The sequence below is a fragment of the Phocoena sinus genome, chromosome 19, assembly GCF_008692025.1.
Source record: "Phocoena sinus isolate mPhoSin1 chromosome 19, mPhoSin1.pri, whole genome shotgun sequence".
Classification (NCBI taxonomy): domain Eukaryota; kingdom Metazoa; phylum Chordata; class Mammalia; order Artiodactyla; family Phocoenidae; genus Phocoena; species Phocoena sinus.
The window spans coordinates 5,235,283-5,261,779 of NC_045781.1; the positions used below are offsets into that span (position 1 = coordinate 5,235,283).

The following is a 26,497-nucleotide window of genomic DNA, read 5'->3' on the forward strand; positions in this document are numbered from 1 at the left end:
AAAACAACCTTTACCCAGCTTGCAAGCTAAGAATACTTTCTACATTTTCAAAGGACTGTAAAACAAAACCAAAAAGCAACGTGAGAGACCTTCTGTGTCCTGCAACTCCTAAAATGTTTACTGTATAGATATTCATACAATATGTTTGCCTGACCCTTGTTATAGAGGGAAAAAAAAAAAAAAAAAACAAAAGCAAAAAACTAAACAAAACAAAACCACAAAAAAACCTCTGTGCAAAAGCATGAATAATTCTTTAAAATATTGAGTAAAAGAAGACTGACAGTTAAAAAAAATCCGTATAGTAACACTGACATGTAGTTAAAAATAGGCACAACTAAATAAAATATAATGATTAGGAATGATTAATTTTTTATATGATACAACTATAAAGAAAAGACTTAAACTGCTTGGTATCTCGAACCGGATGGTAATTACCTTTGAGTGTGAAGATGTAATATAATTGCGAAGTGGCTCACAGAACACCACTGGGGTGCTGGCAGTGTTCTGTTTCTCAAGCTGGGCAATAATTTTATACTGATTAACTTGTAGATCTTTTAAATTAACAAATAAGTGAGGACTTCCCTGGTGGTGCAGTGGTTAAGATTCTGTGCTCCCAATGCAGGAGGCCTGGGTTCCATCCATGTTCAGGGAACTAGATCCCACACGCATGCTGCAACTAAGAGTTTGCATGCCACAACTAAGGAGCCCGTGAGCCACAACTAACGAGCCCACCTGCTGCAACTAAGACCCAGTGCAACCAAAATAAATATTAAAAAATATATAAATGGAAGAGTTGAAAAAGCCTGTTCTTTACACAGAGAACAGATTTGTGGTTGCCCTAGAGGAGGGAGACTAGAAGAGGGATGGATTGGGAGTTTGGGATTAGCAAATGCAAACTATTATACATAGAATAAATAAACAACAAGGTGCTGCTGTATAGCACAGGGGACTATATTATCCTGTGATAAACCATAATGGAAAAGAATATGAAAAAGAATGTATATATGTATCACTGAATCACTTTGCTGTACAGCAGAAATTAACACAACATTGTAAATCAATTATACTTCAATAAAATAAACTTTTTGAAAAAGCCTGTTCTTTAAAAAGACCAACAACACATATCCATTTGTAGTGAGATAGAAAGAAACCTGGTGCAAATAAAAAAATATAAGGAATTAATAGGGGACATAACTCAGATAAAATAGACATTTTTTTTGCCCTGAAAGAATACAATGAATATTTTTATTTCATTAAATTTGAAATCTTGGATGAACTCATAATTTTATGATCCTTCCATCCTGGAAACATGTTAACTCCAGACCATCTAGCAGGTGAATTTTAGGGTAGGCAACAGGAAGGACACAGATGTCCACTACCACCCCATTCACTTTCCTCCTTTGTACTGGAGAGTAGAGACAATGCACTAAGAATGAATTATAAACATTAGAAACTGGACAGAAAATTAAGGTTATATTCAGACATCATCATCGACATGGAAAAAGAGACACAAGGAATTACTTACGTAAAAGACAAAACGTTCCCCCCATAAATCCCAAGCAGATTTTCACATATACTGCTGGCTAGAACTGCACTATATACCTAAGCTCATTTCATACTAATTGATCACTAGAAACAGGAACTGAAACCACCATGATTAACTAAGACCAACCAGTACTGGCATATGGGTCACCCTACCAGAAGGATGGATAACTAAAAACAGAGATTCTATTAGCAAAGAAGGAGGGAATGTTTGTCAGGCAAAAAAAGCAACAGTGTCCACTGCTATATATTAAGTGGTGAGTGCAGGCGTTGGCAAACATTTTCTACAAAGTGATAGATACTATACATTTCTACTTTGAAGGTTAAGATCTGTCACAACGTTTCAATTCTGCCTTCTCATTGCGAAAGCAGCCATAGACGATACGTAACAGACGGGTGTGGCTGGATTAGTCCCTCGGTCTGCAGTTACTCATCCCCCTGGATAAAAGCCTAAAAAGCAGAAGGTTTCGAACTCCTGTCCTGGGCTGCACCACCTTCCTTCCCAGCGGTGGAGGCTGGAACCTCAACGAAACCACCAGCCAGGCGTCCAAAGCTTCAGCCCTCAAAAGCCTCTTTGTACCACAGACACTACACACTTCTTTATTAATCCGAAACCTGGACCAGACATCCCCACACGATGCCCGTCCACCCTGGCCTCAAATCACTGAGCCCCATATTAATTCCCAAACCTGAAGCTGTTACCATCGTAAATACCACCTGCATCCTTTACAGAATGATCCGCAAAGACCCCCATACCTTGCCAGTCAGGACACCGTCGCTGATCTCTACAGATTCTTAACCGTTTTAACGACTCCCCACCAAAGCACCCCAACCACAGATAGACATGCCAGACTCTGCTGGTTCCTCCCAAATACCTCCACCTTGGCGTTTCCCACCAGACCCTCCAATAATTCCGTGAGTCCACACTACACCATTTGCACCCTGTAGGAGTCACGTCACGCTGTCACAGACACACCTCTCATGAGAAAACACACACACACACACACACACACACACACACAAAACTTCAAGGGACAAATGCACACACTGACCCGATTTTCTCCAGCCCACAAGGAGAGTCTAAACGTAACCTGCCGCGAACCGCTTCTACTTCTGGACCCGTCGCCCAGATTTTTCGCCTGCCTACGGCGGCCGAAGACGGTCTGAGGCGTTTCAAGAAAGGCGGATGAGCGGATTCCGGTATTTCCCAGAGAGACAATATGTCTGCGCCCAGCTCTCCGCGGCCCCACGGGGCGGCCATGTTGGGACACCTGACGTACAGAAGGCCAAGGGGCGGGTTTGGGGCCGGGAGCCCTGGATGGTCCGGCAGGTGAGAAGGCACTGATGATATCTCATTTCCTGGCACTTCGACTCTTCAGAAAATTCGCAGATTTTCAGAGACTCGAGGTCTGCGAGGCAAATATGGAGCTACCTAAACTGCGTTCGACGGACTGGGCAGGAAAGTAATATTACCGCGGCCTTTATTTTACACCTTGTATTAAAAAGTAGGAGGACGGGTTTCCAAATGGACCAAGAGTTCCGCTGTCGATATAGCAGCAGAGAACGAATTCCCGGAAAGAGAAACAGCAATACATCCAGTAATCGGACATCCCCAGAAAGCTTTGGAGGACCATATCTTGCAGGAAGTGGCTTTTAGGACAGAATACGATTTCGAGAAACAGGCACAGTATGGCACAGGTCATCAGGTCCAGAAGAAACGAACTGCTGGGATGAAGCCTAAATTTTGACTGGGATTAGAGGCTCGGGGAAAGGCCACTAAAAATGAGGCCAGTAAAAGTCTGGAGCCAATGAAAAAGGCACAACCACAATCGAGAGTCCAAAAGTGTTAAGATCAATAGCTATTTGGTCAAGACACTAAGATACTTCCATGGGGGTAAGTCTTCTCAACAAAAGAGGCTGGGATAATTGTATACCTATTGGCAGAAAAATAACTTAAGACCCATAACTCTAAGCATACACAAAAGTTAACTGGAAATAGATCACAGACCTAAATATAAGAGGTAAAAGTATGAAACTTAGGAGACAATCTCCATGGACCTAAGTTTAAGTTAGCCAAAGAGTTCTGCAGCAAGACAATAAAGGTTGAGACATAAAAGAAAAAATAATAAATTGGACTTAATTAAAATGAAAAACTTTTGTATTTTTAAGCACAACTTTAAGAAAAGTAATGAGTGGAGTCACAGATTGGGAGAAAGTATTGACACATTTAACATGTGATAAAAGGACTTATATTCAGAATAAAGAGTTCTCAAAACTCAACAATTCAACTATCCAGTTACTTTTCTTTTTTTTTTTTTTTTTTTTTTTTTTTTTTTTTTGCGCTATGCGGGCCTCTCACTGCTGTGGCTTCTCCCGTTGCGGAGCACAGGGTCCGGACGCGCAGGCTCAGCAGCCATGGGTCACGGGCCAGCCACTCCGCGGCATGTGGGATCTTCCCAGACTGGGGCACGAACCCGCGTCCCCTGCATCGGCAGGCGGACTCTCAACCACTGCGCCACCAGGGAAGCCCTACTCTTCTTTTTATATAGAATTTTATTTTATCTTATTTTAATTTTATTTGGAGTATAGTTGCTTTACAGTATCGTGTTTACACTGTACAGCAAGGTGAATCAGCTATATGTATACATATATCCCCTGGTTTTTGGATTTCCTTCTCATTTAGGTCACAACAGAGCATCGAGTAGAGTTCCCTACGCTATACGGTAGATTCTCATTATATCCAGTTTACTTTTTGGGGTTACAAAAATTTCTAAATATTGGATCATGGTGATGGCACAACTCTATAAACTTGCTAAATGTCATTGTATCATATACCCTTACTACTGGTAAGTGTTATATGTAAATTATGACCATAAAGCTGTTAAAATGAATTGCTGTTCTATACTACAAAATTTATAGGGTATGAATATTTTTTAAAACACAACTAAAATTGCAAAATTATAAGCTACCTGGATTAAAAATAAATGGAGAGATCTGGGACATACAAGAAAAACAGTACAACAAATCTTGTAGTGATAATGTAAGAATCTGGATAATGAGAGGATCATAATATAAACTGAACATAACTGAATCAGTTACATTTTTCAAGTATACCCACTTTAATGCATAACTTTTGTATGTGACTCCAGTTACCATCCTATTATACTATTACAGCCATATTATTGCACCTGTGATATTATTACAGCCACGTAATATTAATTATATATATACAAGGACATTTTATAATATGGAAATGTTTATAATAAGAGATTAAGTGATGAAACTAGATCAAACCTTTTTTTTTTTTTTTTAATTTACTGGCTGGGGCGCTAGTTCCTGGACCAGGGAGCAAACCCAAAACCCCTGTATTGGAAGGACAGAGTCCTAACCACTGGACTGCAAGGGAAGTCCCTAGATCAAACCTATTTTTTACTACTTTATTGAGATATAATTGATATAGATTATACCTATTTTATTTTTTAAATATTTATTTTCTTTAATTTTTTTGGGGGGGTTGGATCGGGTCTTAGCTGTGACATGCGGAATCTTTGTTGAGGCACGTGGGACATTTTGTTGTGGTGCGCACGCTTCTTTCTTGTTGTGGCATGTGGGTTTTCTCTCTCTAGTTGTGGCACGCGGGCTTAGTTGCCCCATGACATGTGGGATCTTAGTTCCCCTACCAGGAATTGAACCCATGTCCCCTGCATTGGAAGGTGGATTCTTTACCACTGGACCACCAAGGAAGTCCTGATTATACCTATTTTAAATAAACTTTTATTTGGAGAAAATATTAGATTTACACAAAAGTCACAAAGTACTACAAAGAGTGCACATATACCTTCATTTGACTTCCTCTCATGTGAATATTTTATATAACCATGGTACATTTGTCAAATTGAGATATTAACATTGGTATGACACAACTAAATTACAGATTCTATTTGGATTTCACAAAGTTTTCCACTACTGTCCTTTTCCTGTCTCAGGATTCAAACCAGGGAAGAATACTGCCTTTAAAAATCAGGTTTCTTTGAATTCTTCTGCTCCATGACCATTCCTCGGTCTTTTCTTTTTCATGTCCTCAATTATTTTGAGGAGTACTGGTCAGGTTTTTTTTTTTTTGGCTGCGTTGGGTCTTCATTGGTGTGCGTGGGCTTTCTCTAGTTATGGCGAGCGGGGGCTACTCTTGGCTGCGGGGGGCAGGCTTCTTATTACGGTGGCTTCTCTTATTGCAGAGCACAGGCTCTAGGCACGTGGGCTTCAGTAGTTGCAGCACACTGACTCAGTAGTTGCGGCACGCAGGCTTTTTTAGAAGTTGTGGCACGTGGGCTCAGTAGTTGTGGCTCGTGAGCTCAGTAGTTGTGGCTCACGGGCTCTAGAGCACAGGCTCAGTAGTTGTGGTGCACGGGCTTAGTTTCTTCGTGGCATGTGGGGTCTTCCTGGACCAGGGATTGAACCCGTGTCCCCTGCATTGGCAGGCAGATTCCCAACCACTGCGCCACCAGGGAAGTTCCAGGTATTTTGTATATTGACCTTCTCTTCCTCATTAAACAGGGGTTATGCATTTTGGAAAAGACACCTCTGAATTGAAGTCCCTTTCTAATATCATATCTAGGGGTATAGAAAATCAAAGTGGCAAAATTGTTCTACTGGAAAAGGTAATATTTGCCAGGTATCTCCACTGAAAATAGCAAAACAATTTCTGACCAAAAAGAACCATCATATAGAGCTATTATCAACAGATTTCAAGACTTATAGACCTTTAATAGTATTGGTGAAAGGACAAACACATAGATCAATGGAACAGAGAGATCCCAGAAAAAGACCCACATAAGTCAAGTATATTCAAGTGTTTGATGGAGGTACAAAGGTTATTCAAAGGAGAAAGACAGACTTTTCAGGGAATTCCCTGGTGGTCCAGTGCTTAAGAACCCGCCTTCCAATGCAGCAGACGTGGGTTTGATCCCTGGTTGGGGAACTAAGATACCACATGCCATGGGGCAACTAAGCCCACACGCCTCAACTAGAGAGCCTGCGTGCTGCAAACTACAGAGCGCACACGCTCTGAAGCCCGTGCCCACAACGAAGAGCCCATGCGCCACAACTAATACCTGACTCAGCCAAAAATAAATTAAAAAAATAGACTTTTTAACAAATGATGCTGGAACACTTAGTGGTCCATTGGCAAAAAAAAAAAAGGATCTCAAAAGTATCTCAACACTTTCATCCCATAAGTCCTATACTGGTAAAGCACTGATACCCAGAACATAGAAAGAATCCTTAAAAGTCAAAAATAAGGGACTTCCCTGGTGGCGCAGTGGTTAAGCATCTACCTGCCAATGCAGGGACATGGGTTCAAGCCCTTGTCCGGGAAGATCCCACATGCTGCGGAGCAACTAAGTCCATGCACCACAACTACCGAGCCTGTGCTCTAGAGCCCACGAGCCACAAATCCTGAGCCCACGTGCCACAACTCCTGAAGCCTGCATGCCTAGAGCCCGTGCCCCACAACAAGAAATGCCACTGCAATGAGAAGCCCACACACCACAAGGAAGAGTAGCCCCTGCTCATCTCAACTAGAGAAAGCCTGCGCGCAGCAACGAAGACCCAACCCAGCCAAAAATAAATTAAAAATAAATAAATAAATTTCTTTTTTAAAAAGTCAACAATAAGAAACCCCAATTTTAAAAATGGGCAAAGACTTTGAACAGACACTTGATCAAAGATAACAGATGGCAAACAAGCATATGAAAAAATGGTCTACATCATTTGTTATTAGGGAGATGCAAATTAAAACAGCTATATGAGGGCTTCCCTGGTGGTGCAGTTGTTGAGAGTCTGCCTGCCAATGCAGGGTACACCGGTTCGTGCCCCAGTCTGGGAAGATCCCACATGCTGCGGAGCAGCTAGGCCCGTGAGCCATGGCCGCTGAGCCTGCGCGTCCGGAGCCTGTGCTCTGCAACAGGAGAGGCCACAACAGTGAGAGGCCTGCATACCGCAAAAAACAAAACAAACCAAAAAACAGCTATATGATACAAATACCCAACTATCAGACTTGCTGAAATTCAAAAACCTGAAAATATGAAATACTGGTTATAAGATGAAATAACGTGAACTTTTATTATTTGCAAGACACAATGCAAAAAATACAGCCTAGAAGATAGCTAGATTCTTGAATGTATGTTTATACAGATGATCCCAGGTTTTAGAACGGTAGTCTGAAAAAAATTTTTTTTCAATAAAATGGCTCTCATTGAGGAGTAGAATTCAGGAAAATGGTTGTTCTTACTTGTGTCAAACAAATCTGAAAGGAAATGTCCAACAGTAAATTTTGCAGTAAAATGAACAAATATCCTGTCTTTATTCCACCACTTGACCACGGTGCATTATTCTGATTTTTGTGGGGACAATGAGAAGAGTGTATGTAGGAGACAAATTTTTAACAGGAACCTTGGGGAAGGATCCAAACGTTGAGCCTCTAACTTCCCGACTCCTGTGCTCTCAAACACAGACAAACTCTGTACTCCCTAAACAACACTAACCTCAAATTGAATCTGAAATTTACCACAGACACTCTTTCCCATTGACACTCCTCCCCCAATTCCAGGCTTCTCCATATCATGAGCTGGATATTAAATCGCTAACCTAGGGGAGAGGCAGTGCTCATTGGTTTTACACCTTCCATCCAGTTTTCAATTACCGAATCTTGCAGACCTAACATATAGACCCTAAACCCTGACCAACAGGACCTTCAATCATTAAACACTTCAGATTAAGCCTTAATTTAAGGCTCCATCACTAATGCCCAGATTCCTCAGTGACTCAACCCAAATAGACCCCAAACACAGTCATTGACACGCATTCCTCTTCACCGACCCCAAAGGCCCCTCACTGGGGATCCTCACCCAGAATCAGGCTCAGCATATCTTGAGCCTCTGAAGACTCCTCTGGAAGCTGCCAAAGGCTGAACCCGGTCTAAAACCACTTCTGATTGTGATGTGTTCTCCCTGAAGTGCTTCTGTAGCTGTTGCTAGGGAAGCCAAGCGCCTGGGAGGAGTGTGTCTGGCGAGGGCTCTGGGTTAGCTTCAGAAGTCCGAGTTCTGGCCGTTCACAGGTCCTATGACATCACATGGCTCCATGACCTCACAGAGGTTTTGGCATTTAGGACGGGAGCAGCTTTAACGGCTGCTATCACTTGGCTGGGTGGGAAGACACAGAAATGTCTTATGGGCACCCCACTGCCTTCCTGTCTTTGCAAGAAATGGTCACAGGCATAGAGCTAAATTAAATTTTCAGAGGCCGGCACCTATCCAAGGCCAACGTGGTATGAGATGCATTTCAGTCATCAGTTTCGGCAAAACCAGCAAACTGATGGTGCCCTTGAACCCTTAGGCAGGAATACCTTGGGTACGGCCAGTTGCATGAACTCTGATATTCTTGTGGCAGAAAGGATGTGCAGAGAGCTTCTGGATGGATCCAAGGTTGAATTTACTTGAGGTCTATAGTGGAAAAATCCATAGTTGTATTTCTTTTACTCGTGCTACTGCCACACTTGCAACACTTCTGACACGTCTGTCACCAAATATCGGGGGTGGGGCATTTAACCACACCAAGCAATTCTTCACTACACCAACTGGGTCCTTAACTGTGACTCAGTTCTAACACTGTCTACTTGGAGATAGTGTCAGATCCCACAGGTTAAGGGCTCAGTCCCATAAGACTGCTTCCACCCCACTTCAGATGTCAATCACACGCAGCAGGTGCCCAAGTTACCTACAACTTGTCTGACTTGGCTACAAACCGGAGATTCCCAAAACCTCTTCTTTGGGTTCAATTAGTTTTGCTAAATGGCTGACAGAACTCAGGGAAACACTTGCGTTTATCAGTTTATTAAAGGATATGATAAAGGATACAGATGAACAGCTAAATGACAAAAATAGGGCGAGATGTGGGAGGGTCCCAAGCACAGGAGCTTCTGTCCCTGTGCTGTGGTGTGTTACTCTCCCCATACCTGAATGTGTTCACCGATGTAGAAGCTCTCCAAAGTTCCTACTATTGGGATTTCATGGAGACTTCCTTACATAGGCATGATTAATTAGTAACTCCAGTTCTATCTCCTCTCCCTTCTCTGGAAGATGGGGAGTGGGCTGAAAATTCCAAGCTTCTAATCATGGCTGGATCTCTCTGGTGACCAACCCCCATCCAGGAGCCCACCCAGAATCACATCAATAGAGTAAGAGATGCTCCACACACTCTTATGTAGAAATTTACAAGGGTTTCAGAAGCTCTGTGCCAGAAACCAGGGGCAGAGACCAATATGTCTATTTTCTACAATTTCACAAGGTCAAACAGTCAACCTCAAAAGGATACATCCTAAATGATTTTTTTTTTTGCAGTACGCGGGCCTCTCACTGCTGTGGCCTCTCCCGTTGCGGAGCACAGGCTCCGGACGCGCAGGCTCAGCGGCCATGGCTCACGGGCCCAGCCGCTCCGCGGCATGTGGGATCTTCCCGGAATGGGGCACGAACCCTTGTCCTCTGCATCAGCAGGCGGACTCTCAACCACTGCGCCACCAGGGAGGCCCTATTTTTCTAATATTCTATAAATGACAAAATTATGGATACAAAAAGATCTGTGATGCCAAGGGTTAGTGTCGGGGAAAGGATGTGACTATGAGGATGTAGCATGAGGGAGTTTGTATTGACAAAGCATTCTAAATTTTTACTGGGGTGTTGGTTACAGGAACCTACCTATGTGATGAAGTTTCTTAAGGAGATATATAAAAACCAAACAAAAACTACTACATGTTAAAACTGGTGCAATCAAAATAAACCCTGTAGTTAACAGCACTGTAACAATTTCACTTTGCTCTATTTGACCTTATATAACCACACAGTAAACTGTGTGGTTACTATAAGATTTTACCTTTGGGAGTAGTGGGCTGAAGGGCATTTAGGAAATCTCTGGAATATTTGTTTTTCTGATTCTAAACTTACTTCAAAATTAGAAGTTATAAAAACATCAGATTTATATTAATTTTATAACCCCCCTGATGGTACTTACAAACTTGGTTAAACACATCCAGATCTGTTGTTATACTTAAGAAACGAGTACATTTTTCATTTTGAAGTACTTCAAATATTCTGAAATAACACAAACTTGGAACCAAAGAAATGCAGAAGTTAAATAATGAAAATTCAATCCATGTTGAGAGTAACTGCCACTATGTAAAATTTATAAGATCAATGACAAGGAAACTAGAAATATGGCTGAAGGTATCCTTCAGTTGCTTGTGAGGTGTAGTATCCCTTAAGACTTGTAACAGAATGCTCTCATTCATCATTTCCCCAAGGCTTCTTTCCTTCATTAAGTTGTCTGATATTTTGTTAACGTCCACCATATAGAATGGGTTTCTGCACGGATTTCCTGGCAAATGATAAAGCAATATTTACTACTGCAAACCCTGCCATATTCATTGCCACAGGAAAGTATTTCTCTAGTGATAACTGACATCTGTTGAGGTATTACTTCTGGGCAAAGGCTTTCCCACAATTATACTTCTACCAATTAGAAACATTCATTCATTCATGATCTATGATGATCACATATGATAGGGTTTATTTCCACTGAAGGCTTTCCTAGTCTTTCACACTCATAGGCTTTATCTCAGTATATACTTTTTAGACATAGAATGTCCTAAAATATTTTCACCAAGGCTGATTGTATCCGAGTAGTTTTGTAAATTTTTTCATCAATATAAAATATGAGGTACTTGATCACTAAAGATAATATCACATTCTTTGCATTGTGATTCTTCTCTGCTTACTATTATCTTGAGGGTCTACAACCGGCAACAGCCTTCCCCAAAGTGACTACCTGTGAATTCTCTTATGTTTATCAAAGATTGACAAGTGGGCAAAAGCTTTCTCACACTCACTGCATCCATAGGGCCTCTCTCCTGTATGTTTTCTTTGGTGAACACTGAGCCCTGACTTTGTGGTGAAGGTTTTCCCACATTCACTGCATTCATATGGCTTCTCTCCTGTGTGAATTCTCTGACGGGTAATGAGATCATTTTTGCACAAAGAGAATTTTCCACATTCAGTACATGCAAAGAAGTCTTTCCTGAGTGAAATCTCTCATGTCGTATGAGGCATGTCTTCTTCTTAAAGGCTTTACCACACTCGTTGCATTTGTACGGTTTCTCTCCACTGTGAGTTTGCTGATGTGTACCAAGAGTACTCTTCACGGTGAAGCCCTTGCCACATTCACTGCATATATATGGTTTCTCTCCAGTATGAGTTCGCAGATGTGCAACGAGCTTCCTTTTCGCGGATAAGCCTTTGCCACATTCGTTGCATACATAGGGTTTCTCTCCTGTGTGAGTTCGTTGATGTACAATGAGATTGCCCTTCTGAATGAAGCCTTTTCCACAATCACTGCATACATAGGGTTTCTCTCCTGTGTGTGTTCGCTGATGTCCAATCAGGCGGGCCTTGGCTAGAAAGCCTTTTCCGCATTCACTGCACACGTAGGGTTTCTCTCCGGTATGAGTTCGCTCATGTACAATCAGTTGGCTCTTCACGGTGAAGCCTTTCCCACAGTCACTGCATATAAATGGCTTCTCTGCAATATGAGTTCGCTGATGTACAACGAGATCACCCTTCATGGTGAAGCCTTTTCCACATACAATACATACATAGGGTTTCTCTCCTGTATGAGTTCGCTGATGTCTGATGAGAGGGTTCTTCAAGGTGAAGCCTTTTCCACAATCATTGCATGTATAGGGTTTCTCTCCAGTATGAGTTCGCTGATGTGGAATAAGACTCTTCTTCAAGGTGAAACTTTTCCCACATTCACTGCATACAAAGGGTTTCTCACCAGTATGAGTTCGACAGTGTGCAATAAGACGCCTCTTCTCGATGAAGCCTTTTCCACATTCACTGCATATGTAAGGTTTCTCTCCTGTATGAGTTTTCTGATGTGTAGTGAGACTAAACTTTGTAGAGAAGGCTTTTCCACACAGACTGCATCCATGGGGCTTCTCCCCTGTATGAGTTCGCTGATGATAAATGAGCAGACACTTTGTGGTGAATGCTTTCCCACATTCACTACATGTGTAAGGTTTCTCTCCCATATGACTTTTCTGATGTTTATTGAACTGCGATTTCTTGAAGAAGGTTTTATTGCATTCAGTGCACTCATAATGTTTCAGTCCGGTATGAGTTCTTTGATGTTCAGTGAGCCTGGATTTTCTGGAGAAGGCTTTCCCACACAGACTGCATCCATGAGGTTTTTCTCTAGTATGAACTCTCTGATGATCAAAGAGCTGAGACATCTTGAAGAAGGCTTTCCCACACTCACTGCATACGTGGGCTTTCTCTATGTTGTGAGTTCTCTGTTGCTTAGTAGACAGGGAGTTATTGCTGATGGGTTTTGCACTTACAGGAAATTTAATTTCAGTAAAAGATTGCTCATGGTTAGCATGGAGAAGGGATTTCCCATCTCCATTAAACTCAGCAGAGTTCTTTAAGTTACAGCTTCTCTTCTGGTTTTCAAAACTTATATTTGATTTTAAAGGTTTTTCAGTTAAGTCAAACATATCACAATTTTGATTTAACAGGAAATGACTTTCGCTCTGATTAACAATATTTGCAAATGTATTATGTTCGCAGCATTGTTCCACAGTATTTTGAATGCTGTGATTTGTCAAGTGATGCTGCAGAAGGTCATCAACTTTCCTGATTTCTAGGAAAGAAGAGAACAAGGAATCATTCTGCAATCTCTCATAATCTTAATTTGGAAGAAAACTGTTTCAAAAATTGCCTTCATGTGAAGTAACTATTTAGTGACAATTCTATGTGTGGTATAAAAAGAAATATATTTGGTCTTCCTCCACAGGGCTCCTAAAGCCTTGTAATTTCCTAAGTGTTTAGGATGCTAATGAGGTGACTTAGCATAGGGTTCCTACATAACCTCAGGATGGGACTGACCACCAGAAAGACTAAGTGATTAGAAGGTTGGAACTTTCAGCTCCACACACTGGCCTCTGAGAAAGGAGAGAGGGCCTAGATATTAAAGCTCTATAAGAACTCTTAACAAAATTTGCTCAACCTTTGGATGGGTGAACACATCCATGTGCCAGGAGGGTGGTGATCCCCAGTTCTGGGGAAAGAAGCTCCCGCATTCAGGAATCCTTCAGACCTTGCCTTCTTGTACCTCTTCATTTCGGACCTTGTACCTCTTCACTTGGTTATAAACATAAGTAAATGTTTCTCAGTTCTCAGAGCCACCCTTGGAAATTAACTGAACCCAAGAAGCGGGTCATGGGAACCTCCAACTTATAGCCAGTTGGTCAGAAGCACAGGTAACAATCTGGACTTGCAATTGACATCTGACATTGGGACAACCATGTGGGACTGAACCCTTAACTTGTAGAATCTGACACTATTTCCACATAGATAGTATCAGAAATGAGTCAAAATTTAGGACACCCTGGTTTAATTCTATGTACAGACCACTGAAGCAAAGGAATAAAGAAGGCAATTGCAGCCTGTGAATCACGGTTAAAGGAGCAATGAATATGTAAGAGGTGGAGGAAATCAGGATATGTTCAAAGAAAAGACAAGGTTCACTGATGGACTTAATGGGAGAAGCACGGAAGAGGTTAAGACTCAAGGATTATTCCACGAATTATGTGGTTTCAGCCACTGGGTAGGTGGAATGCCTCTTAATAATGTGAGGAATATTACTGAAGTCCAGAATGAGAGGAAAATCTAGCACGCATTGTGAAACAAAGTTTAAGATGGCTATTACAGGGACTTCCTTGGGGGTGCAGTGGTTAAGAATCCGCCTGCCAATGCAGGGAACATGGGTTCAAGTCCTGGTCTGGGAAGATCCGAATGCCACAGAGCAACTAAGCCCATGTGCCACAACTACTGAAGCGTGTGCCTATAGCCTCTGCTCCATAACAAAAGAGGCCTGTGCACCGCAGCGAAGAGTCGACCCCACTTTCTGCAACTACAGAAAGCCCACACGCAGCAACAAACACCCAACACAGCCAAAAATAAATTAATTAATTAAAAAATAAGATGACTATTACATACCCAAGTACTACATAAACATGAACAGGTTGAATATATAAATCTTTAAAAAGGTTTTATCTGAAAATAGCAATGTGGATATCATCAATATAGATTATTCAAAGATAGAGAACTGGATGAGACTGTGTTTAGAAACATGTAGAATAAAGGTGAAGGCACAGGGCCAAGGCTTTAGCCATTCAAACATGTAGAGTTTGGAATCCAATTAAGCCCACCTAAGAGAACCAAACATTGAGTATTGTGATCACGGGTACCCTGAAGATCCAGGTATATAGAACAAAATACAATGATGAGTAAGATGTGGATCCTCAGCATCTGATTTCAAGGTAAGTGTGACAGACTACTGAAAGACTGGTTATCATAGTCTAACATCTTGCCATCCTTCTTCATTCTGTAGACCACCATTCACCTAACTCTACCAAAGCACTAATTTGAATATTTTAGAATTTCTCTTATTGAAGTGTAGCTGATTTAAAATATTGTATTAGTTTCTGGTGTACAGCAAAGTCATGCATTTATACATACATAAATATATATATTCTTATCCATTATGGTTTACTACAGGATACTGAATATAATTCCCTGTGCTATACAATACTACTGTATTGTTTATTCAATTCTACATAAAATAGTTTGCATCTGCTAATCCCAACTAACCTCAAATTTAGAAGAAAGCTTCTGTAACCAAGATTCCAACTAATAGTCTAGCTGGAACATACCCTATGTTCCTATGTAAAAAGGGAACGTTGGTATGCAGTTACTCCATCCCTGCACCTTGCAAAGAAATGAGTGGCCATGACTGATGACTGGAAGGTAACCTCTGAGTCCCTGATATGCTGCCTAGTAAGAGTGTCTTTTTAGACATGAGGTCTGAAGCCATAACATACCGTTTATACTAACAATGTGATTTGTGGTAGATGCCCGTTTTTTGTATGCCTGAGGCTTTGGACAACACTAACATTCTGATTCTGGGGTCTAGAGGCACCAGGCTTGGGTGAGCTTCCCTGGTTGGCAGCACTTCACACGTGTTGTCAAACATTCAAACATCATTGCTGGGAAAATTCAGCACTGTTCACATGACTCCACTGGTAGAGGACAACCGGGAACCTTATGTGCAGCCTCTCCTGGAGTCTTTCCCATGCACATTTGATCTTTGATGACTTTAATCTGTATTATTTTATTGTCACACATTGTAACCAAGAGTATAAAAGTACATTCCCCTCCCAAATAATGCCTACTTTCTATAAAGTAGGCAAAGTGATCCACTTTAAAAATTGTATAATGCCACTCTTCTACTCAAAATCCTGTTTTCTCAACTTATTCAGAAAAGAATCAAGGTCTTGAATGCCCTTGATAGGCAGTTTGTGACCTATGTACCAAAACCCGCAGCTACTACCCTGTTACCCTTAACTCTAGTCATTTTCCCTCTTGTTCACTCCCTTCTACCCATGTAAGTTTCCCCGAAGTTCCTCAAACACATTCCAGATTCAGGTCTTTCAACTTCCCACTGTCTCACATTTGGAAAACTCCTCACCAAGGAAGATTAGTCATATCCCTCATCTGTGTGCTCAAAGGCACCTTATCAGATTGCCACTCCCATTCCTAAAAGGGCAGTTCCAAGCCCCAACACCCACTCTTCCATTAGCTGCTTTAATTTTCCTTACAGCAATTTTTACACTAAGACATGTTAGTTATGCATTTGTTTATTATTCATTACAGAGTATTTCAATTTAGAACGTACTCTGTGTGAAGGGACAAGATATATATTTTTTTCCTGTTTTGTATTGCTATTAGCTTCAAAACTATTATGCTATTAGGCTCTCAAAATGCAAGTTTTAAAGGAGTAAAGCTAGCACATCAATTGCAGAAGGCAATCATATGTATGGAACATATTAAGAAAACTTAGGGGACTTCCCTGGTGGTCCAGTGGTAAAGAATCCACCTTCCAATACAGGCGACGCGGGTTCGATCCATGGTCGGGGAACTAAGATCCCACATGCAACCAAGCCCACGCACCACAACTACTGAGCTCAAGCGCCACAACTAGAGAGCACGCGTGCCACAAACTACAGAGCCCACATGCTCTGGAGCCCACGTGCCACAATCAGAGAAGAGAAAACCTGCACGCCACAACTAGAGAGAAGCCATGTGCCGCAATAAAAGATCCACATGCCTTAAGGAAAATCCTGCAACCCGCAGCTACGAACCAAAAAAAGAAAAAAAAAGAAGAAGAGGACAAAAACTCTTTACTCTTTATAATCAAGATGATATCATATCACAGGATCATTGAAAGAGAAAGTGTAATCACATATGGCAGGAAACAGGGTTAACTGGGACTAAATGTCATCAGAATATGACAAGAAATTAATCAATTTTATTTCTACATTCTAGCAATGAATAATCTAAAAATGCAATCAAGAAACAATTCCGTTTACTATAATATATAGAAGAATACCAATTTATTTAGGAATAAATTTAAGAAAGGAAATACAAAACTTATATTCTGAAAGTTAAAAAAACATTGTGGAAGACATTAAAGGCCTAATTAGATTTAAAAAGATTCAATGATCATGTAACAGAATGCTAAATATGGTTAAGATGGAATGACTCCCCAAATTTGACATACAGTTCAATATAATCCCTATCAAAATCCCAGGCAAATTTTTTTTTTTGCAGAATTTCACAAGCTGATTCGAAAATTCAGATGGAAATTCAAAGGCTCCACAATACTCAAAATAGGCTTGAAAAAGTTGGAGGATTTACATTTTCCAATTTCAAAGCTATAATAATAAAGGCTACTAGAAGGATATATACATATAAAATACTCCAAAACTGATGGTGGTGATGGTTGCACAGCTATGTGAATATAATAAAACACCACTGAATTATATAACTTAAATGGATAAATTGTTTGATATTATATGAATTCAATCTAAATAAAACTGTTAAAATATATAAAGTGAGAACAGAAGCTTTAGGAAAATAAATACGATGATAACATCTAAGAACTACAGCAGAATCTGAATTAGCAAAACTATGAAGGAAGTTATTTGAAGCAGACAGAAGTTATGACCTAGTTCTAACATGTAGCATGGTAAAAACATCTTTTCTAGCATCCGAGGTGGGGTTGGATGTTCTGGTGGGAAATCATTATTTCCTAGTTGGCAGGAAGAAGGTACAGTAGTAAGAAGAGTGATCAAATCAAAGTTCGCTCTTTCCAGAGAGGCCTGGAAAGTGGAATTTCACAGCACGACAAGTGGAAACACAGAGATCCTGTGATGGTGAATGAAGAAGAGGGAGATTTGAAAATCCTAGGAAGAGGAAAACTAAAGAAAAACAAGATGCATATGAAATAAACAGGGATCAGATCTCAAAAGAGAACAAAGTGATATATTTTCCTCTTAACTTCTACAAGGAAAAAGAGTTCTTACACTGGAAGAGAGGTACGTGGTAGGGCTGCTTATGTTTCCTCAGACACTATCACAGCTCCGACGCCTTCTCTCCTGACCAGAGTACGACTTCCCCGGCTGCCCACCTTGCTGGGTCTCACCCACTCACCTGGACAGATTCGACTGTGGCTGTCATCTTCTACTGGCCATCTTCCTCGTTCCAACCTGGAGACAGCATCTGGTTTGCTGGCTTGATACCCTGTTCATGAAAAATGATAGAAGATTTAGACATATTGAACTGGGCTGGGATACGGCAGGAAAGGATAACGGTACATGGAGGGAGTAAACAGGTTTCACATCTGTAACCTCAAGGCTTTTCTCTCAGGAGAGGGGCTATTATACCCTCTAGTCTGGGGCAAGAGAAGGATCTGAGACTCGACCATTGCAGAGGAATGCAGTTAGTCTGAAGAGTTAAGAGGCTGAGAATGGAACGGCCACTGACGGGCACCCTCTGAGGGACCCAGGGGAGCCGTCCTCACCCACGGACAGCAGGTTGCTATAGTTCTCCAGCATCACATCCCGGTACAGGTCCTTCTGATCAGGGTCCAGGAGCTGCCACTCCTCCCACGTGAACTTCATAGCCACGTCATCATACGTCAGGGATTCCTGTCATAACACAGTCATGTTTGGCCAAGTGATGTTCTTTGGGTGACATGGAAAAATGTAAAGGAAATTATTCTGCTCACTTTTGCCATATGGGAAATTAGTGGGGTTTTTTCCTTCACACGGTGTGATAGAGTAAGAAAGCTAGTAAGATATTACGTTACTGTGCAGTCTTCCATTCATTCAACTAAAGTTGAAAATTCAAAGAAGTTTCGGCAATGTACCGTTAATTCCTCTAGCTGATGTAAAAACATGTGCAATCTCTATATATGTGAGCATTTGTAAAGGAAAAACCCAGTTTCGTTTCCTTCCTGTGTAGTGAAAAACCCAGTTCTTCTCCACTGTGTGCTTCTTCCCTGCGAGTCTCCTTATTACCCACACAGAACATTTCGTTTCTGACCCTTCTGGTCACCAAATGTGTGGAGACTTTTTCCCCAGAAAAAGCAATTCTCTGCCCTACCAGCTGGGTATCCTATAATTTAAATCAATTCTGACACTATCTACCCAGAGATAGCGCCAGATCCCACAGGTTATGGGCTCAGTTCGGTAAGACTTCGCAACCCCCACTTCAGACACCAATCACAAATCCAGGTTATCACCTGTGCTTCTGACCAGCCAGCTATAGATCAGAGGTTCCAATAACACCCTCCTCGGGTTCAATTCACTTGCTAGAGGGGCTCATAGAACTCTGGAGATCTTATGTTTACCACTTTATTAAAGGCTATGATAAAGGATACGGGTGAATATCTAGATGGAAGAGATGTGTAGGGAAGGATATGTGGGAAGGGGTACCATGCTTCCACACCATCTTAGGGCACGTCCACATGTTCACCAACCCAGAAGTTCATAGTTTGGGGATTTCATTGAGTCTTCATCATGTAAGCATGATCGATCATTAACTCCATTTTCAACCCTTCTCCCTTCTCAAGAGAACAGGGTGTGGGGATAAAAAGGACAAGCTTCTCACCATGGCTTGGTCAGTCTGGTGACCAGCCCTCATCCAGTAGCCCACTCAGAGTCACCTTGCTAGACCAAAGTTACTCCTGTCACCCAGGAAATGACAAGAGTTTCAGTAGCCCTGTGTCAGGAACAGAGGTCAAAGGCCAATATTAAAACAAGAGATGTTCCTAGTGTTCTAATCACTTAGGGAATCACAAGGTTTTAGGAGCTCTGTGCCAGAAATGGGGCAGAGACCAATGCATACTTTCTATTACCTCATAAGCATCTATTTACTAATACTGAACTCTATGATTCTTATAAGTACATGAATAATACAGATTCCGAAATTCACCATTAGCATTTGAGCCAATACCAAAACCAGTAATGAAGAGATTCCAGATGCCAGAATCACAATACATGCTAATTCCAGTAGTTAATATACTAAATGAAACAAAAGAAACTGTATAAAACATGTATAGAGCACAATAGGTTATTAGATGATCAAATCTGTAAAGAAATTATTCTTTAAAGAATATATGGACACATGGACACAGACTGATGCATGTGTGTAGATTAGGCAGGATTAATATCATATTAGATAAAATGAAGAAACAGCTGTAGGAAACATGTTTTTACATTTATGAGAAGGACAGTTAGGGACTGCAGTTAAGGACCTCACTCACCACATCACCTCTATGGAGAACCATCAAAGTCCTATGTGAACTCGAGACCCATGTGAACTTGAGACCCATGTGCCATGAAACGTTAACATCCCTTGAGGAACTGCTCTGCTTTTGTAATAGGGAAGAACAAATCTGACTCCATATCAGATCTGTTCCTTTTACTTTAACCTCACTTTAACCGTCGTGCTCTGTTGCCTGTACTTAGTCATGCTGGCTCTGTACATTTTGTAAAAGAATGCTGCCTATAGCTTGAAATATACAAGAACATCCGTGACCTGACCTGAACAGAGAATAACATTTGTCTTGTTCAAGGTTTACAAAAACATGGCGACCTGACCATGACCTGACCTACATGACAGCTGCAAGAACAAAGAATCCAACACCACCAAGAAGTGTGCAATAACTACCCAGGTCCCTCCCTCACCTTGCCTTTAAAAGGGCTTTGCTGAAAGCCTTCAAGGAGTTCCAGACTTTTTAAGGCATGAGCCACCTGGCTCCTGGCACGGTCAGGCGGTAAACCCTTCTCTGCTCCCAACTCCGACGTTTTAGTATTTGACTTCACTGTGCTTCAGGCACGCGGTCTTGCATTCAGTATCAACCTTACCAACACTCTTCATCCATTTTTTCCTCTCCCAGCCTGTATTTACGTAATGTCAAATCTCATTTGCCCTCTACATGCAGCATATCCAGAACCTCACCAACACTGAACCCTCCACACATGCTGCAGCCAACCATTCTCGCAGTCAGCATGTTTTTTGCAATAGCCTCCTACAAGGCTTTCCTGTTTGCCGCCCTGCCCACTACTGTCTGCTTTCTACACAGAAGCCAAAAGGATTCCTTGAAAAATGTAAATTATTTCATGTCATTCCAGTACTCAAGAACTCCTCGTGTTTTTTTTAAATTAATCAATTAATTAATTTATTTTGGTGTGCGTTGGGTCTTTGTTGCTTCATGCAGGCTTCCTCTAGTTGCGGCGAGCAGGGGCTATTCTTCCTTGTGGTGCGCAGGCTTCTCATTGCGGTGGCTTCTCTTGTTGCGGAGCATGGACTCTAGGCACGTGGGCTTCCGTAGTTGTGGCTTGCGGGCTCTAGAGCACAGGCTCAGTAGTCGTGGCGCACGGACTTAGTTGCTCCGTGGCATGTGGGATCTTCCTGGACCAGGGCTCGAACCTGTGTCCCCTGCATTTGGCAGGCGGATTCTTAACCACTGCACCACCAGGGAAGTCCTCTCCTCGTGTTTTCCTCATCTTATTAGGGAGTAAAATCACGCTTCCTTGAAATGGAATACGTGACCAATCTTACCCCCACCCCCACCCCGCCCCCACTGCTACTGCCTCTTTGGCCTTATACCCATCACTTTCCAGAAAGCACACTCTGCTCCGTCCACACAGGCTCCTTAATGTTTCTCAAACTCATTCGTGGCTCAGCCTTTTAAACCCGCTAACCTCTCTACTTGGAAAACTCCTAACCTGGCAGCCTACTAACTTCCCACATTTCTTGGCTCAGAGGCACCTTATCTGAGAGGTGTTCCCAGCCTAAAGAGGAGCCCCAGCACCTACTCGTCTGTTATGCTGACTAAAGTTTTATTTCTTTAAGTTTTACAGAAATATAGTTGATATACAATGTTGTGCTAATTTCTTCTGTATAGCAAAGTGATTCAGGTATACGTATATATTCTTATTCATGTTCTTTCACATTATGGTTATCACAGATATTGAATATAGTTCTCTGTGCTACACAGTAGGACCCTGTTTTTTACCCATTTCACATGTAATAGCTTACATACGCTAACACCAATCTCCCATTCCATCCCTCCCCCACCTCTCCTCCCCCTTGGCAACCACAAGTCTGTTCTCTATGTCTGTGAGTCTGTTTCTGCTTTGTAGATATGCTGGATTTGTGTCGTATTTTAGATTTCACCTGTAATTGATATAATATGGTATTTGCCTTTCTCTTTGACTTATTTCGCTTAGTATGAGAATCTCTAGGTCCATCCACTTTGCTGCAAATAGCATTATTTCATTCTTTCTTTGTGGCTGAGTAGTATTCCACTGTGTACATGTACCACATCTTGTTTATCCATTCATCTCTCAATGGACATTTAGGTTGTTTCCATGTCCTAGCTATTGTGAATAGTGCTGCTATGAACATAGGCGTGCATGTATCTTTTTGAATTATAGTTTTGTCTGGATATATGCCCAGGAGTGGGATTGCTGTATCATATGGTGACTCTGTTTTTAGTTTTTGAGGAACCTCCATACTGTTTTTCCATAGTGACTGCACCAATTTACACTCCCACCAATGGCGTAGAAGGGTTCCCTTTTCTCCACACCTCCTCCAGCGTTTGTTATTTGTAGACATTTCTTCTTTGGCCACCCCACAAGCTTGTGAGATCTTAGTTCCCCGACCAGGGATTGAACCCGGGGCCTTGGCGGTGAGAGCATGGAGTCCTAATCACTGGACCGCCAGGGAATTCCCTGTAGACTTTTTCATGATGGCCATGTCTGACTGGAGTGAGGTGGTACCTAACTATAGTTTTGATTTGCATTTCTCTAATAATTTATGTTCCTTAATCTTTTTTTTTTTTTTTTATGTTCCTTAATCTTTATCACAGTACTTTTCACCCCTTAGATATATTATTTGTTTATTTTTATTCTTTTTTTATCCCACACCACCAGCCCCCAAAACACTTGATTAAAACTTGACTCCTTTCTCTTAGACTAAAAACTTGTGATCTATATGTATACTGTTTTTCACTGGTCTTACCTTCCAGCATACAACAGGCTATCAAAAAAATGTAGAGGAATGAATCAAAATATCAATCACATGTATGGAACACATTAGGGAGAATTTAAGAAAGAGGGTGGAAATATATCTCTTTGTGACCATGATGATATCGTATCATGGAGTTCATGGACAGAAGAAGAATTTTAACTGCCAAGTAACCTGATTAGCTGGGATAAATGCCATCAGAATACAATGGAAAGAAAAATGAAAATTTTAGGGAAATGAAGACAGTAAGGTCTACAATCAACGAGAAGAAAGTTCAAAACTAATAAATACCACAAAGGAATATTAATTTGAAATAAGGAAGAGTTATGATCAGGTTGAGATCGGAACTGAGAATGTAGGATGCTAAGATAACGTCTCTAGTTAAAAATTCATCACGAACAGCAGACTCATTTATATAAGAGAGCTCTGCAGATGGGGAACATATGAGGTAATGCCTGAATGGCCAGGATGGAGGCTGCATAAGAGTAAGGGAGAATGTAAACTTATAGTGGTTTCTGGGAGGGAAGATGATCCCGGGTCCTGCAGTTATTCAGAACCCAAGAGAGCTGCCATCAAGATGAGTAAGTTATATAGGTCCCAAGTCTGTGGTGGAGCACACTGGGGAGAGATGAATTTGGGAGTCTTCTCCAGTGACCCTAAGGAGCTTAGCCTATGACAATGAAGAAAACTTTGAAGGTTAGAAGATCATTGGAAAAAATGGAAAACAAAACCTTTGGAGAACCTCAGAGTGGGGACAAGGCACAGTGAAGACCAGTTTACTTTTGGGGCCGGCAGCCAACATGGGGTGAACGTGACAAAGGAAATCAACATTACCAGTGGGACAGAAAGGTGCAGCAGCTAGAACACAGTGAGGAATTCAAAGTTTTCTCTTTGGAGAGAGGTCTTGGAAGGTGGAGTTTCATAGAAAAGGACGGTGGAAGTGTATGAAGAAGGAGGAAAAGATATGAAAATCCTAGGGAAAAGAAACTATGTAAACAAAAATCAAGATGGGGGTAAAATAAAGAAGAAACAGATCCCGGAAAAGACAAGAGTCTTCCCGAAGAAGGGATATATTTTTCTCTAAACTCCTACAAAGAAAAAGAGGTCTGACATCGGGAGAGAGATGCATGGAGGCACTGCTTACCCAGCGTCCAACCCCCTCACAGCTGTGACTCTTCTCTGACCAACTACAGTGTGATTTCCACGCTTGTCATCTTGCTGGTCTCTCACTCACCTGAATGATTCGACAGTGGATTTCATCTTCCATCATCCATGGTTCTCCATGATCCCAATTAGAGAGTACGTCTGGCTTTCTGACTCGATAACCTATTCACTCAGAAATGATAGAATATTTAGACCCAGTGAATTGGGCTTGGGGTCTGTGAAGACAGAATGCTACAGCTGAGGACAAAACAATTTCACGACCTACAGAGTAAATGCTGTGCTCTCAGGAGAAGGAGAGAATACCCACTTCTCATGGGCCAGAGAGGGGACTGAAAATCTACTGCCTTCAGAGCATCATAGACACCTCCAGGAGCTTTCAGAAGCCGAGAAAGGAAACACCACTGACTGGGGACCCTCTGAAGGCACAGGGGAGCCGTCCTTACCCACAGACAGCAGGTTGCTATAGTTCTCCAGCATCACCTCTTGGTACAGGTCCTTCTGAGGATGGGGTCAGGAGCTGCCACTCCTCCCACGTGAAGTCACAGTCACATCGTCAAACGTCATTGGTTTTCCTATAGTAACAGCGGTGTTTAATGAAGTGATGTCCTTTTGATGATATTGGAGAAATGTTAAAAGCTTTTCTTCTCATTTCTACTTATAGCTGGATCTATATATCTAGGGGGTGTTTTTTGTTGTTGCTGTTGATTGATTGATTGATTGGCTGCGCTTGGCTCTTCACTGCCTGGCACGGGCTTCCTCTAGTTGCAGCAGAGGCAGGGGTTATTCTTCATTGTGGTGTGCGGGCTTCTCACTGCGGTGGCCTATCCTGTTGCAGAGCACGGGCTCCAGGCACACGGGTCTCACAGTTGTGGCACGCGGGCTCAGTAGCTGTGGTGCACGTGCTTAGCTGTCCACGGCATGTGGGATCTTCCCAGGCAGGGAACGAACCCGTGTCCCCTGCATTGGCAGGCGGATTCTTAACCACTGCGCCACCAGGGAAGCCCCGGGTTGTTTGTTTTTAACGCACAGGGAACAAGCAAAAGCCTAATAAAATACAAGGATTCAACTAAATATAATTGTGCAGTCAGTCATCCATCCATTTATCATTAGACGTTCTATAACGTATAAAAGTTAAACCTTCTTGTTAACCTAGAAACACCACATTCATATATATATATGACTAACACATAAGTCAATGAAATTGGGAATGACTAAATCTTTATAGCCAGTTAATCAGAATCTTCTGGGAAGTGACTCAAGAAGCCAGAATTATAAGAAACTAAATGTTTAATAAGCATGTTTAAAGTGTATGAAGAAGAAACTTATTTTTTTGATGTGTACTTTGTTATGATTTCAGCCTTTAAATGCATCCTTAAGTCAGCTGTGTAATGAACAAAAATAAAAGCAATATAAGAAAAAAGTATATTAAGAATCCAGATTTGAACATGGAAACCAAGAGTCAGTCATATTGCAAAGCCTGAGGAAACAGTTCCCATAGAACTGCCCGCGTTTCAGACACTGGCTGCAATTTCTAGAGTCCCCTGGATCACCCTCACTTCAGAAGCAGGCTACAAAGACACCCAGGGTCCCCAAGACACCCTTACATGCAATAATTAGCTAAAATGACTCAGACAACTAACAAACCCATTCGGGAACAAAGAAAAGAATAAAACAAACCAAAAGTCACCTGGGCCTGGATCATTTTTTTCCGTTCTCTAAAAACAGCTGGCAGTAAGGAGGCTCTGTCGCTGTGTCTTCTGGATCTGCTCTAAATTTCTGTTGTGATACCTGTCTTCAATCAAGCATGTCCCCAGTAATGCTGATACCAAATCCTGTAACTTCTTCCTCCTTCTACTGATTCTTTTGCTCCTGGGGAGTCAGGACCTGTGGGTTGAGGAGAAAATTCAAGCTGAGGGTACATTTCCTCTGGGCCCAGATGCTAACGCTGCTCCTGGGCGCTCACCTTAACCCAATGCCCACAGCATTGCCGAGTGTCCCATTTTTACCCCAGACGACTTTATTCCTCTGGCCAAAAAGGCTAAGATTCTGACTGTGGTGGGGGTATTCCTTTATTCTGTGAAGTTGAAGTGGGGTGACTGTCAAAGGAGTTGAAGGAGACTTCCCTGGTGGTGCAGTGGTTAAGAATCCACCTGCCAATGCAAGGGACGTGGGTTCGAGCCCTGGTCCAGGAAGATCCCACATGCCACAGAGCAACTAAGTCCGTGCACCACAACTACTGATCC

At 41.8% G+C, this 26,497-nt stretch overlaps 2 protein-coding genes across 5 annotated transcripts in view; both read right to left on the reverse strand.

Annotated features, from left to right (window-relative positions):
- Window positions 1-24,741, reverse strand: part of ZNF350 (zinc finger protein 350) — a 39,606-nt gene extending 14,865 nt beyond the window's left edge. Inside the window, exons 1-3 of one of the 4 annotated variants that reach the window (XM_032612779.1) lie at window positions 24,698-24,741; window positions 24,325-24,416; window positions 18,204-18,293 (exon numbers count right to left, since the gene is read on the reverse strand). The gene's annotated coding sequence lies outside the window, so the exon portion shown is untranslated. Of the gene's footprint in view, window positions 1-2,594; window positions 2,699-18,203; window positions 18,294-18,573; window positions 18,597-24,324; window positions 24,417-24,697 lie in introns of those variants that run through there. The other 3 variants (XM_032612782.1, XM_032612780.1, XM_032612781.1) reach the window with 3 other exon arrangements.
- On the reverse strand, window positions 10,034-24,997 carry LOC116743757 (zinc finger protein 615-like). The gene is given in 6 exon segments (XM_032612675.1): window positions 10,034-11,659; window positions 11,662-13,290; window positions 18,204-18,293; window positions 18,574-18,700; window positions 24,325-24,416; window positions 24,698-24,997. Coding segments are annotated over 6 exon segments (2,217 nt in total). The 5' UTR covers window positions 24,732-24,997; the 3' UTR covers window positions 10,034-11,414.
- Between the last annotated feature and the right edge of the window lie 1,500 nt (window positions 24,998-26,497).